Raw genomic sequence first — 14,677 nt, forward strand, 5'->3', positions numbered from 1 at the left:
TATGTTTTAATCTACATGGATATGGTCACCTCATGTTGTGATCACATGACCAGCGAATACTATTTGCTTAATCTCAGTGAGTTATTGGACAGTTTTACACATGGATTAAATTAATCATGCTTGACTGTGAACAGTACAGTGGCATCAGTCTCTAAAACAATTGGGTTTGAATGATGCTTAATCCATGCCAGGTGTCCGTGTAAACCTAAGAGAGTATATTCCAAAAATTACTGAGTGCACATTTAAAAGTGAGTACTGTTTTTTTTTTGTAAGGTTTGCTGATCTTTTTTTTAGGGATATATGTTGGTTTGTAAATCAAATTTATGGTTGGAGTATTAATTGACTGAAGAAGACTGATATATAAAATCATGCAAACTTTTATTAAAATTTCACCCCCATAGGAGGAATAAACAAAGTGAAATTACATTTGTGTTGTGTTGTAGAGTTTCTCAAAATACATTTTAAAATGCTTGATTGTTAAAAAAAAAAATAATAATAAAAAAAGAAATTAAAAAAAAAAAGTATAAATATATCTCCCAGAGTAGAAAACATGTACATTAAGGCTGATTAAAAGAACTCTGAGTCTTTAATTTCATTTGCAATTTTAGTGCAAGTCCTGAATTGTTAGGGCATCGTATGTCACCCATATAATGGACAGGTGATGTTCAAAGTCAGAGGTTGAATGTGAGGCTCATGCTTTCCCCAGCATTGATGCGGACAGTTTTGGTATGTGGCTTTGAGTCCTGCATTGCTGCTGTGATGGAATAGGTGCCTGGAGACACTTCAATAGCAAAATCCTCAGGCTCCTGTCAATACAATATGTAGATGAATCACCCTGGGGAGTTGATTTCTAGAATGTATGCTGTAGTAACTATCCCCTGATTAAACATAATAATTGCATATGCAATTTGACAATTAAAACAAATAAAGCTAATTTGAATAGTTTGCTATGGTCAATACATACAATGTCTCGTTTGATGGATGCCCTAGTAATCGGTTCCTGGTCCGCAGTCCTCGATGTCTGCTGGGAATGGTAGCGACAGACATGTTCTCGCTCCCTGGACTCAGTCAGGTGCACAGCTGTGTGAAACTTCTGTTAATAATAATAATAAAAAAAAAAGCTTAGTTTTTCTCATTCAGATTCAAACTTGTATAAAAGCACAAATAAAACATTTTCACCTTGCATTGCCTTGTAGTTTCTGCCATGTACTCCACTATTGTTGCAAAAGCATGGTCCAGGCTTGAATGGGAGAGGTCACTCTGGAGCATAGAAAAAAAAACGTTGTATTTTAATAAACTACTTTGTGTCTAACTAGTAAGTATTTAGCTTGTCTACTAAGCTCCGCGTCTCTCACATTTTGACTGAACATATGTAATGGTGATCCTGGTCTTGTGCTTCTCCAGTTAACAGATCGTCTCTTTGCTTTCTCCAACACCTCCTGGCCGAGTTTAGATGAACGGCACAGGGAAGACTCCAGCCACGCTTCACTTGCCATCTACACAAGCGTCATGGACTGCATTGGAACGACTTACGGTTAATAGGCCCAAATATAAGCACACAATGATTGTAATAATAATGATGGCGTCATAATACCACTTTGCAGCACAAAACTCTGACGTAACACAACATCGCGCGTATTTACGTCAAAGAAGTCAGACTCTAATACAATTTTGAAGTGGAATTCAGCTAGATAAACTTGTATTTGTATTTCGCAATAACTGTATTAGCTTTGCATTTTATATTAAATTCATGATCACATGCTACATAATATTTTGGCTAGTACTAGGTGTTAAAAAGTTATTTGACGATGTATGACTTACGAGTCTAATGACTTGGCGCCCAAAATGTTTCGTACGGTGTCCGCTGTTTTGATCTTTGAACTCTATAAATTATCTCCTCATTCATTCCAATAAATCTAAAACAGAAACCGCTGTAACTAACATCGTTACAGATGGCCGTGTGATGAAAATGAAAGTTGAAAGGCGTTTCCTCATTTCCAGCGCGTTTCTGGGAAATGAAGTCTTTTATCCGTGGTTTAAAATCAGCACAGACAAGAACAAGTACCTTTTTGAGAGAGAAAAAAACAACATTAGAAAAAAAAACTCATATATTTAGAACAACTCCATGGAATATCTTGATTTGTCACTGAAGAACTGCAAACAAGCTAGGTGATTTAAAGGTGCACCTAGTAGGCTATTGCCCTGCCTCAGAAACGTTTTACTCCTAAAAAAAAAAAAAACCTCAGAAGATTTAGTAGAAGTAAATTAGCAGAAGTAATAATTTGTATTAAATGTTGACCACACACATAAAATGAAGACATCGGTAACATTAAGAAAGCTGCTTTATTCTACATGGAGAGGGTCTCCACATGGGGCAGCCATGTTGGGATCATATGACCAGCTGAGTATTACTTGCTTAATCTCAGTAATTGCCATGTTATTGGATACTTTAATTTATGGATTAAATTGCTCATAGCTGACAGTGAATAGTGAAATTCTATATTGGCATCCATGTCCATAGGTGTCAGTGTAATGGTGCATTCATGTCATGTCGGAATTACTGTAATTTTGAGATAACAACTCAACTTCTACTCTGAGCTGTTCACATCCTCACACTAAGAAATCATGTATTTGTATGACAATCTGCACTCATAATGCCAAAACGTATTCTTGTGTGATTAAATAAGAGTCAAATTATTTACAAATTATTTGATATAAGGGCATTTGAAGTGTGACTATTACTTGCAGCTGCATACTGTGTAAAAACCCCTTATAAAGTTTAAAAATAAATAAAAAATACAACTGATGTGATTGAACACAGCTAGTAACATGTCCATCCTGTGGCTTCTCCATGATTTATTAAACATCAATTGGGGATACTACAATAATATACAGTGAGGAAAATAAGTATTTGAACACCCTGCTATTTTGCAAGTTCTCCCACTTGGAAATCATGGAGGGGTCTGAAATTGTCATCGTAGGTGCATGTCCACTGTGAGAGACATAATCTAAAAAAAAAAATCCAGAAATCACAATGTATGATTTTTTAACTATTTATTTGTATGATACAGCTGCAAATAAGTATTTGAACACCTGTCTATCAGCTAGAATTCTGACCCTCAAAGACCTGTTAGTCTGCCTTTAAAATGTCCACCTCCACTCCATTTATTATCCTAAATTAGATGCACCTTTTTGAGGTTGTTAGCTGCATAAAGACACCTGTCCACCCCATACAATCAGTAAGAATCCAACTACTAACATGGCCAAGACCAAAGAGCTGTCCAAAGACACTAGAGACAAAATTGTACACCTCCACAAGGCTGGAAAGGGCTACTGGGAAATTGCCAAGCAGCTTGGTGAAAAAAGGTCCACTGTTGGAGCAATCATTAGAAAATGGAAGAAGCTAAACATGACTGTCAATCTCCCTCGGACTGGGGCTCCATGCAAGATCTCACCTCGTGGGGTCTCAATGATCCTAAGAAAGGTGAGAAATCAGCTACCATAGATGGGGTTAACATTGTAATAATCTCAAGATTAAAAATTAAATTGCCTGGATTAAATGCATTTTATCTTACACTGTTTTGTTATATTCCATATTGATGTATAAATAGTGACACTTTTACCACGGTTTCAGTGTTATGCAGAGGAAACCTCCCAATAGCATCTCTCTAACACATCCCACACAGTCTAACAGACACTCTGAGCTTCAAATCCACTGCGCTCATCTGAGTGAACAGAATTCATACCATGGAATTTGGTCCACATGCCATCTATAAACACCATCTGCTGCATCACAGCCAGTTTATACACACAAACACACACACACACACACACACAAAACACATTATTGTTCTTCAGGGTGCACAAGAAATTGTGATGCATTATGTCATTATGTTGATCTGATGAAAGATTATAAATATATAAAATACCGTGTGCCTGCAGATCGTCTCTCTCTCTCTTTTTGCTGCCTTCAGATTTGGGGCAGAGTTTTACATGGACATCATCACATGCCCTGATTCACCCTCAGCTGTCCCGAAGGAGAGAGAGAGCATGCATGGGTTACTGGAGAGACGAGATCAGTTTAAGTGTGCACAAAATTACATTCACACTTGCACTTCATGTTATGTAAGAGCCCTGACTGCTTCACTGTATGCTGTAGAATAACAGAGGCGGTGAGCGGGGAGACAGAGCAAATGTTGGATACACACAGATGGAAACCTACTCTTAATACAGTAAGAGGAAATACCAGAGAGGAAATCAAGAGATCTGGACATGTGCTTGGACGATCTAACAACCCCAGATATTTATAGATGTCTTAAGTTGGAGTAAATGTCTTTTTTTGTGATATTCTCTCAATGGGCAGTATGGATGGATTATGGTCAGTTAAATTTATCCTGCTATGCAGATTACTGTGATATCCTGAGGACATATTTTCTGTTTTGATCCTTGCGCTGTGGCTCCTGGGGCATTTTGATGATGACAGCAGTGTGGCCCTTGGTGTGGGTTGTGTGTGGACTGACTGTGTGGGCTCCTCACACTCATGCAGCATCAAAGAAACACATTCTGCTCATGACCACCTTTCTTCCATCCTTGATGGAGCAATCAACAGATCCAGAACATCAGACTGACCCCACAGATTCACCCATCAACAACAGAGGTGAGGACAACTGCACAGATAGATAGATAGATAGATAGATAGATAGATAGATAGATAGATAGATAGATAGATAGATAGATAGATAGATAGATAGATAGATAGATAGATAGATAGATAGATAGATAGATAGATAGATAGATAGAAAAGAGTGACAGAAAGACAGATTGATAGATAGATGGATGGATGGATATTTGCTGTTTTGATCCTTGTTGTGTGGTATCCGGGAGCATTTTATGTTGACATCAGTGTGGCCCATTGTGTGGGTTGTGTGTGGATTGACTGTGTGGTTTTTCCACACTCACACAGCCTCAAAGAGCTCCATTCTGCTCATAACCACCTCTGCTCCATCCACTGAAGAGCAGACAACAGAGCCAGAACATCAGACTGACCCCACAGATCCACCCAACAACACAGGTGAGAACAACTGCACACAATGACAAACAGACAGACAGACAGACAGACAGATAGATAGATGGATAGCTAGATAGATTGATAGATGGATGGATAGATAGATGGATGCATGGATATTTGCTGTTTTGATCCTTGTGCTGTGGCCCCTGGGGGCATTTGATGTTGACATCAGTGTGGCCCGTTGTGTGTGGATTGACTGTGTGGTTTTTCCACTCTCACACAGCCTCAGAGAGCCCCATTCTGCTCATGACCACCTCAGCTCCATCCACTGAAGAGCAGACAACAGAGCCAGAACATCAGACTGACCCCACAGATCCACCCAACAACACAGGTGAGAACAACTGCACACGGACAGACAGACAGACAGAGAGACAGAGAGAGAGAGAGAGAGAGAGAGAGAGAGAGAGAGAGAGAGAGAGAGAGAGAGAGAGAGAGAGATAGATAGATAGATAGATAGATAGATAGATAGATAGATAGATAGATAGATAGGCTCTTATAGCACTTCATACACATTTCGCTCACCATACTGCAGACCTCTCCTTACCTGTGCTCAGAAAGTCTTGACAGAACATGTTAGCTGGGTGGCACTAAGTGCATTTTCGCAGGTTCTTAATAATAGGTGAACCGAGTGGAATAAATCAATATTTGATAAAGGATCTTATTTTTATTTAATTTGGATGCTATTCCAAAAGAAGTGAAGCCTCCTGTCAGAGAAAGGTCTGATGTAATGTGACATTAAAAGGCAGGACAGATAAGGAAGATACGTTGACACTACAAAGTGCAATTTACTTTCAGACCACCATACAAATAGATGACACCATGAACACAATTATGAAAATGTACTGTGGTTCACCACAGGATACAAAGATGCACGATAGGATACAAAGATGCACGATATGTATCACTGCAGATGACACAGATGTCTACAATGATGACAACAACATGCATATGGTAGTAAAAAATTTTTTTTTTACCATATGCAAGATACAAAAATTACCATATACCATATGCAAAATAAAATAAAAATGTATCTGGACTAGTAGAATTGCAATCAAGATGTCATTCCTGAGAGGATTTTGATATTTTGCATGTATTGGATTTAAAAGCTTTTACTGAATGACTATATCCGTTCAGGCATGAGTCATGAGTCAATTCACAGATACTGTAAGTAACAGTTTACCAACACAGGCACACTTACAGGAACATATCATAACATGAAGTAAGATGTTGCTCCAAAGCTAAACCAGATCCTCTGCTCTGTTATTAGTAAGAATAAAGTAAGTTTAGGCAAAAAGTGGGACAACACTCTTGTTGAAAAGACCAGCATTGCTTGTCACCAGCATTGTGCTATGTTTTGGTTGCTTGTCCACATTATTGAATTTCAATTCAATTTCACATCAATTGAATATTAAATGTGATGGTGTCTCCATCAGGCTTCTTAACTAGCTTAACCAGTAAGATTTCCTTAGTCAACCAGCTGCATGAGAAAGATCATGCTGGTTGGCCAACATTAAATCAGCATTGCTGGTGAAAAAAAATACTATGCTGGTCTACCAGTTAGATCAGCATAGTCCAGCCTGGACCAGCATCGAATTCATGCTGATCTAAGTTTATTTGCTCTGATTTTATCTATGTGAATGATTGTCCATGATCACTTCTGTCTGTCTGTTCACATGTTCCCACAGGACTCACATGTATACCTCTCCTTCCCCCTCGACGGGGATCATACTACGTGGAATATGGCACGGGGGTGTCTGTGGGCTCTATGCTTGTGTTCTGGTGCAGGGAGGGTTACCAACTGGTTGGCCATGAGAAAATTACATGCATCCTGAAAGCAGGCACCCCTCGATGGAGCAGCTACCTTCCAGTCTGTGAGAGTAGGCAGCCATTAATTTATCTTTTTATCTTATCTTTTTATGGAGAAATGTGTCCTAATATTTGATAACAATTCCATCTATTTCCATTCGAATGTTGTATTCATTGCAAACTTTGTCTATTTCCCCAAAACGTAGGAACATGTCGGATTTTATCTGCAGGACATGTTCAGTTTTAAAGTAATATTCCGGGTTCAGTACAAGTTAAGTTCAATCGACAGCATTTGTGGCATATTGTTGAATACCACAAAAAATAATTTAGACTTGTGCATCTTTTTAAAATAAAGCAAAAATCTGGGTTAAAGTGAGGCACTTAATATGGAAGTGAATGGGGCCAATCACTGTTTCAAATGTAAAGCCACAAGATTCAATATTTGTGTCAACATGAATTTAGTGTGCCAACTAATCTTTTCTGTGCAGTTATATTACATTTTTCAACTCTGCTGCCATGATGACATAATGCCGCACGCAAACCCTAATAAGGGCGTAAAAATTATGATATAAACAAATTTATAGCTCAAATACATAAGTTTTAACAGAAGAATTCATGTAAGTGCTTTTATAAAATTGTAAGCTTCACATTTCTGCCATTAAACTCTTTAAATTGTAAGTGCCTCACTGTAAATGTTTTTTTAGGGACAAGTTTAAATTATATTTGATTGTAATCAACATTATGTCACAAATGATGTCGATTGAGCTTAACTTGTATTGAACTCTGAATATTCCTTTGAAGCTGCAGTGTGTCATTTCAAATGTGTGTAATGGACCACCAAACGGAATAGTAAAAATAATAATGGTGTTTTTCAAACAGATTTCCAAACACTCACCCCTGTCTGCAGGTTGATAGTCCTGCTCCCCGACTCACTCTATTGGTTGAGCCAATGTTGCTATATTAGGCTTGTCAGGATGCTCAAACAAACAGAATAATGTTTTGAAAAATGCCACAGTGCCACACAGTTTAACTTTTTTGGGAAATCAACCTGCAAATTAGTTAAAGTTGTCTCTGCGTTTAAAGCTGGGATAGGGTATTTTTAAACATGGGGGAAAAAATTATAATTCAGTTTTAAAATATGTGATACGTGTTGCTGTTTTCTCTCCGTTTCTTGTAAATACAGTGGGATAAAAAAAGTCTATACATCCCTGTTAAAACAGCAGGTTTTTGTGACGTAAAAAATGAAAGAAATCATATCAGAATCTTTGCACCTTTAATGTAAAAATTACAACCTATTTATTGACACTGAAAACCAAAGTGACACATTTCAGAGAAAAAAAAAAAAACTTAGAATAACCTAACTGCATAAGTGGGTACATCCCTGAACTAATACTTAGTTGACGCACCCTTTTATTTTATTACAGCACTCAGTCTGTTTGGATTAGAGTCTATTAGCTTGGCATCTCTTGACTTGGGAATATTTTCCCACTCTTCTTAGCAAAAACCAAATGTCAAATTGTGAGGGCATCTCTGGTGTACAGCCCTCTTCAGGTCCCTCCACAGATTTTCTATATGATTCAGGTTTGGGCCATTCCAAAACATTAATCTTTTTTTTCGCTGAAGCCATTCTTTTGTTGATTTGGATGTATGCTTTTGATCATTGTCATGCTGAAAGATGAAAGATCTCTTCAATTTCAGATTTCTAGCAGACACAAGATGGTTCTGTGCCAAAATTGACTGGTACTTGGTGCTATTCATGATTCCGTCCACCTTCACTAAAGCCCCAGTTCCAGCTGAAGAAAAGCAGCCCCAAAGCATGATGCTACCACCACCATGCTTCACAGTGGGTATGGTGTTCTTTTGCTGATGTGCGGTGTAATGTTTGCGCCAAATATGCCTTTTAAAAAAAATATTGGTCTCATCAGACCATAACACAATTTTCCAAATGGTTTTGGGAGACTAATATAGGGGTTTGCCAGGCTTGGATTTATTATTTTTTTCGTTAGAAAAGGCTTGGTCTTGCCACTCAGCCCCATAGCCCAGACAGATGAAGAATACGTGAGCAACCAGTACTTGCCAGAAAGAGCTGCAGCTCCTTTAATGTTGCTGTAGGCTTCTTGGAAGCATCCCTGCCCACTTTTCTCTTTGTCTTCTCATCAATTTTGGAGGGATGTCCTGTTCTAAGATAATGTCACTGTTGTGCCATACTTTCTCCACTTGTTGATGACTGTCTTCACGGTGTTCCATGGTATATCTAATGCCTTGGAAATGTTTTTGTAGCCCTCACCTGAGCGATAACTTTCAACAATGAGATCCCGTTGATGCTTTGTAAGCTCAATTTGGCCCATGGCCCTTGTAGTTGTGTTCAACCAAGAAGATGTCAGAAAAATCCTACAAGAACAGCTGAGATGTATTTGGAGTGAATCAGAGTCACTTCAGGTGAAGACGGGTGTGTACTATTTCACATGAGCTCGATGACTGGTTGATTCTGAACACAGCCACATACCCAATTATAAAATGGTGTGCACACTTATGCAGTTAAGTTATCTAAGTTTCTTATTTTATTTTTTTCTCTGAAATGTGTCAATTTGTTTTTCAGAGGAATTGCATTGGTTGTAATTTTTACATTAAAGGTGGAAAAAGTCTGATATGATTTATCTTTGTTTCATTTTATACATCACAAAAACCTGCTGTTTTAACAGGGGTGTGAAGACTTTTTATATCCACTGAATAATTGTCTTTTTAAAGCATTACACTATTTTTGTAGGCATCCCTAGGCCAAATGACCAGGGATTTCAAGTTGCTTTGCTGGTGTCTATAGTTAGTGGGGTGGTCATCCTGATCATGACTGTGTCCTTCATCATCTGCTGTTGTCAAGAACACATCAGTAAAAAGAGGGAAAAGGAACGGACAGGCAGGAGCAGGTTAGATTTTCACTTTAACAATTAAAACGACATTATCAAATGGATAGTTCGGACTCCACATTCTGATTGAAAGAGCTGAGTTTAAAGCCACTGTAAAGTTAAAATAATATAAGAATAAAATAAGCTTGTGATTGCACATTCTAAATTAATGTGCTTAATGGCTAAATAGCTATGTTTCTTGGCAACTGGTAACAGCTGAGAGTTAAAATAATGAACTTATTATGTGGTGGAAAAACTGTTTATTTCGATAATGATCAATAATAAATGTAACTGTTTGTTGAACATTGTAATCTTTTATCATTGTTCTGTTGCTGCTGTTTTATATAAGCCACAATGCCACTTAAACCTTGCATTACAGAGATTGTAACATAAGTAAGTTGTGTTCGTAGACACAACATAAAGCCTTCTTGCTTTATTTGGACATTCAAATTCAATAAAAATCTATCACAATCATGAGGACATGCCAACAGTTTTGGGGTCTTTCAGTAGAATAATCAGAAACAACTGCATGAACCTGAGATTTATCAGTTCATGTATGAGTATTTACATTTTACTGAATACACAGTCCTTAACAAATATACTGTGATCTATAGTTTTGATGATGGTGTAAAGCATTAAACTTCAGCAATCATAATTTTGATGACCCTCAGGAGAAGAGAAAAGCGAAGCTCTAGATCTCATAGGAGCCCATCATGGTTGCAGAGAGAGCAGCTAGACTGGGAGGCATTTCCCCCACCTAAACTTTTCAGCCTGTCCCAGCATCTAGACCGACCGCTGCCTTCTGATAGCCCTGTTTATTCCGAGGTTGTCAGAGCCTATGAGAACAGCAGGTATGAGAGGTAAGGAAACCCCTTTTAAAATGGATAATCACTCTTTTGTTGTTCCAAACTTTTATGACTTTCTGTCTTCACAAAAAAAGTTGATGTTGGGCAAAATGTTCAATCTCACCATTCACTTTCAATGTATTGAAAGACATATTATGTTGACTGTGGCTGGCAGTCCCCAACATTCTACTTTACGTTTCCAATTGTTTTCCACAAAAGAAAAAAAAATCAACATAGTTTGGATCAACATAGTGGTGAGTAAATGATTTCAAAAGTTTCATGGTGTCGGTGAACATAAATCTTTTATCCTTTGCACTTGCAGTAGACTTAAAAACAGGTTCCACTTTCTATGACTTTGTACTGTATATCATATATATCTTCTCCTTTCTACCCAGGAGTCAAGAGAGCCTGCTGAGAAGCCCCCATACCACATACCCCACATACCAAGCCAATAGCCAAATCTATCCAGCCCTTGTGTTCCAGAGGGTCCAAACTGAGCCAAACCCCACCACCTCCTCCAACAACCCAATTTATGTACAGATTTCTACTCCTCCCAAAAACAAGACCATACACAGTCCTTCTGTCTCCCACCCATAGACTCAATGGAGATGCAACCATTTTTAAAATGTCCCATCAGCAGCACTGAATGTGACCAAGACAACACAGAAAACACAGCTGTAGAAAAGGACGAGGGATAGATAGAGCCAAATAGATGGTGAGGAGATTGAAATGGTCTTTGTGACCAGGAGAAGCACTTTGAAAAATAACTTCAACTTTACTGCAGAAATATCAATGTATAAATACATTACCTGTATTGTAAATATTTTGGGGTGGGCCTATTTATTCTTATCAGATTTTTGATTTAATTTAACCAAACTGTAAATAGACGTTTTGATGGTATTGTTAGAAAATAAAAACTAACACTAATCCAAATCTTTTGTTTTGCACAGTTCAGAAGTTTGCTTAAAGTGCAAACTACCACCAATAGTCATACATTTTTTGTTATAATGTTGGTAAGAATATTCAAATAGTATCAAGCTTCAACATTGTTAACTTAAAATCTAATTGTAAAATTTGCACTATAAATGCACTTATTGTGCCCTTACTGTATTTGTTTTAAATTGTTGAGTCCATCCATTTTTAATGTGTCTTGCTTTATTTGGTTATGAATAATCTACACTTAATAAAACAGCTTGTTTCTTTTAGGTGAAACCAGATGCTCCTGTTGATTTGGTTAGAATTTGCTGTAGAGGTTTTTTCTAAACCAGAAAAAATGATTCAATGGGTGGTGGACATCCTGTACTCAATGAGTCAAAACATACATTCAAATAATTTAGCTTCATTTACATTGACACAACAGAACAAGGACTGAGATAAAAGTATATTAGTATGTGTCTATCAAGAAGAGAAAAGTGAAGAGATTGCAGACAAAATTTCTCTCACGCGAAATAAGGTAGGTGTATGTCCATTTCAGTATTTTTCACAGATTTTAATTATTATGTATGTACATAAAAATTGGGGTCTAAATGCAGGGACTAAAAAGGAATTTTTTTCATTTCGGTTCTTTCTGAGCAAAAAGTGTATTTTTTCATTCCAGTTCAGAAGTTCTGCAGCCTCCTTTCCAAATGGTAATGGGTTAGAACAAAATAAAAGCACGGTTAATAATGTTCTTTTAAGAATGACAGTACTCTGTGCTAAGGGCTGGGAGAAATACCAATTGTAGTGTTGCCAGATATCCCAAGTGAAACAAGCAACATGCTCTGGGAAAAACAAGCCCAAAATTAGCCACTTGCCTCTTCAAAATAAGCAAAATTTTGCAAAAAAAATATTATTAACATAGAAATCATTACAATATACAGTTAATTAACAGTTAAATATCATATTAATTACAGATCTGCTTCTTAGTCAAAACCCGACAGCATCAAATCTGTATTAATGCATCATATCTAACAATAATTCACTGAAGATTTGGAAACTGAGAAATGTACTTTTTTACCTCTAATAATGTTTTCTTTGAATCTGGATTAGCTGTGCATGTATCTGTATATGCAGTAATTACACATAGATTAATTATACATAAAAAGGTCATCATTCACAGAAGGCTACATCCACAATGGGCAGTTATGCAAAGAAATGTGTGATGCAGCAGTTTCCTTCTGGATAAAAGCACGTTTAAATTTTTCGGGCAACATGAAGTGTTGTAGTTACAATTTACTGTGATAAACCCTTTGGCCTTTAGTTTCATGAAAACATTATCGGAATGAAATTAACTGGTTACCAGAATAAATTTTTTTTTTTATTCACTCCGGAACAATTGAAAATCACTTTGTTCTGGTTTTCAGTTACGTTCCGCTAAATATTTAGTTTTTCAGCTTTCGTTTCCATTCCTTGAACCATTTTTAGTCCCTGTCTAAAAGTCTGGGACCACCTGTAAAAAATATTATTTAAATTTATATAAAAAGAAAATCACTGTTTTTGAGCATAACAATTTGACTGAAATTTTGAACAAAACAAAAAAAAAAAAATGATAATAACATGAATTTCAGAACTTGACCTGTTGATGTTTTAAAGAGCATCTTTTGTGCTTCAATGAAAGAAAGGGAATCTTTGTCACAAATGTGCTTGTTGACTAGTGGCCTGTATAAATAGAGTCTTAAATATTTCTTATTTATTTCACATTATAACATTTATTTTTATCATTCTAAATCTGTCTTTGTATTTCCAGATTTAAATTAGACTTTGAATCTAGATTTTGGATGTGATTTGTGCTTTACCCAACTGTATACAGAAAAATCTTAAAAGTCTCTTTTTAATCAAAAGCAATATTCTTCTTTGTTGTTTGTTGTATCTATAGTGCTCAATCAACATGGCAAACAAAACAACAAATGAAATCTATACAAACACTTCAAATCTACAAATCTACGGAAATACCACAAACCAAACAAATCACTGGAGTATGTTGTTTCTTATCATTGTGGAGAAGTGCAATGCGAAAGATGCTACCTATATTCGCTTTCCAATCGACGTCTTTACTTTCGTGGTGGCCCTCCCAACAAATGTGGCTCTGCTATGGCTGCTGATGAGGGGCAGCAAAGCACTATCACCCTCTGAATATTTGGCGCTCAATCTTGCCCTGGTGAACATAATCTTTTGTATCTATCTTCCTCTTGACATGTACCTCACTGTTAGTGAACGCTCTGGACTGATTGTCAACATTTCAGAGGCCATCTCAATCCTCAACCTCTTCGGCTGTCCTCTTCTCTTGACCAGTATGTGTGCAGAGCGCTATATGGCCGCAAGACATGCAGTGCTCTACATGAAACTTGCGAGTAAATGGGAGTATCGAGCTCTCTGCTCTGCCATTATCTGGATCTTTACGTTTTCCATTGCAGTGATGACCTTCTTTCTCAGACTACACACAGTGGCTGCGTACTTATCAATCATACTTGATTTTTTCTTACTGTTCATGCTGGGGTGTCTGGTTGGCATTGTGTGTGTACTGTGTAAAAAGGGTCCAGGTGACGGCAAAACTGGCAGAGGAACTGGGTCTTCCATAAAGAACAGAGCTCTAAAGAATACTGTAGTGGTTCTAATCCCAACATTTATAATCTATGCTCCTCTCCTGGCTCTAGCCCCTTACATAATGACACTTACGGAAGATGATCAACACAGTGTTTCCACCTTAGACTGTGAACTCTTGAATCTGTTCCATGCTTTCCCCAGTCTTGGGGCCTGTATTGGGCCTTCGTTTTACGTGGCTCGTGCAAGACAACAATTCTGCAGTAAGAAGGATGCTGGAAAAGGGCAAACCACAACTCAAGAGCTACAGCATTCCAAGTGAAGTTTCTAATAAGGCTCATCTAATAGGTGCTACTTTATGAAAATGCATGACCATTAAAATTTACTAGAACACCAGTTTTTTTAGGTAAGGACACTTAAAATTACTGGTAACACTTTGCAATAAGGTTCCATTCATTAACATTAGTAAATGCATTAGGTATCATGAACACACAAAACAAAATATATCTTCTACAGCATCTATTAATATTTGTTAA

General features: G+C 37.3%; 2 protein-coding genes across 5 annotated transcripts; one reads left to right on the forward strand and one right to left on the reverse strand.

The window, feature by feature from the left end:
• Positions 1-490: 490 nt before the first annotated feature.
• Positions 491-1,989, reverse strand: akip1 (A kinase (PRKA) interacting protein 1). Its single transcript, XM_052097721.1, has 5 exons — positions 1,822-1,989; positions 1,356-1,514; positions 1,180-1,260; positions 965-1,093; positions 491-806 (listed from the first exon to the last, which is right to left on the reverse strand). Exons 2-5 carry the CDS (start codon positions 1,494-1,496, stop codon positions 672-674), a joined length of 486 nt encoding a protein of 161 aa, XP_051953681.1. The 5' UTR covers positions 1,497-1,514; positions 1,822-1,989; the 3' UTR covers positions 491-671.
• Positions 1,990-4,081: 2,092 nt separating this feature from the next.
• Positions 4,082-11,750, forward strand: si:ch211-242e8.1 (sushi domain-containing protein 3). 4 transcript variants are annotated; one of them, XM_052097761.1, is made up of 7 exons: positions 4,082-4,657; positions 4,964-5,071; positions 5,292-5,399; positions 6,754-6,945; positions 9,642-9,798; positions 10,449-10,637; positions 11,018-11,750. In XM_052097761.1, the coding sequence occupies exons 1-7, from the start codon at positions 4,474-4,476 to the stop codon at positions 11,217-11,219; spliced, it is 1,140 nt and encodes a 379-aa protein (XP_051953721.1). In that variant the 5' UTR covers positions 4,082-4,473; the 3' UTR covers positions 11,220-11,750. The 4 variants fall into 4 exon arrangements, with proteins under 4 accessions (XP_051953721.1, XP_051953722.1, XP_051953724.1 ...); XM_052097762.1 differs by having other exon boundaries at positions 10,449-10,628; XM_052097764.1 differs by lacking the exon at positions 5,292-5,399.
• Positions 11,751-14,677: the final 2,927 nt, after the last annotated feature.

Source organism: Xyrauchen texanus, chromosome 29, assembly GCF_025860055.1.
Source record: "Xyrauchen texanus isolate HMW12.3.18 chromosome 29, RBS_HiC_50CHRs, whole genome shotgun sequence".
Classification (NCBI taxonomy): domain Eukaryota; kingdom Metazoa; phylum Chordata; class Actinopteri; order Cypriniformes; family Catostomidae; genus Xyrauchen; species Xyrauchen texanus.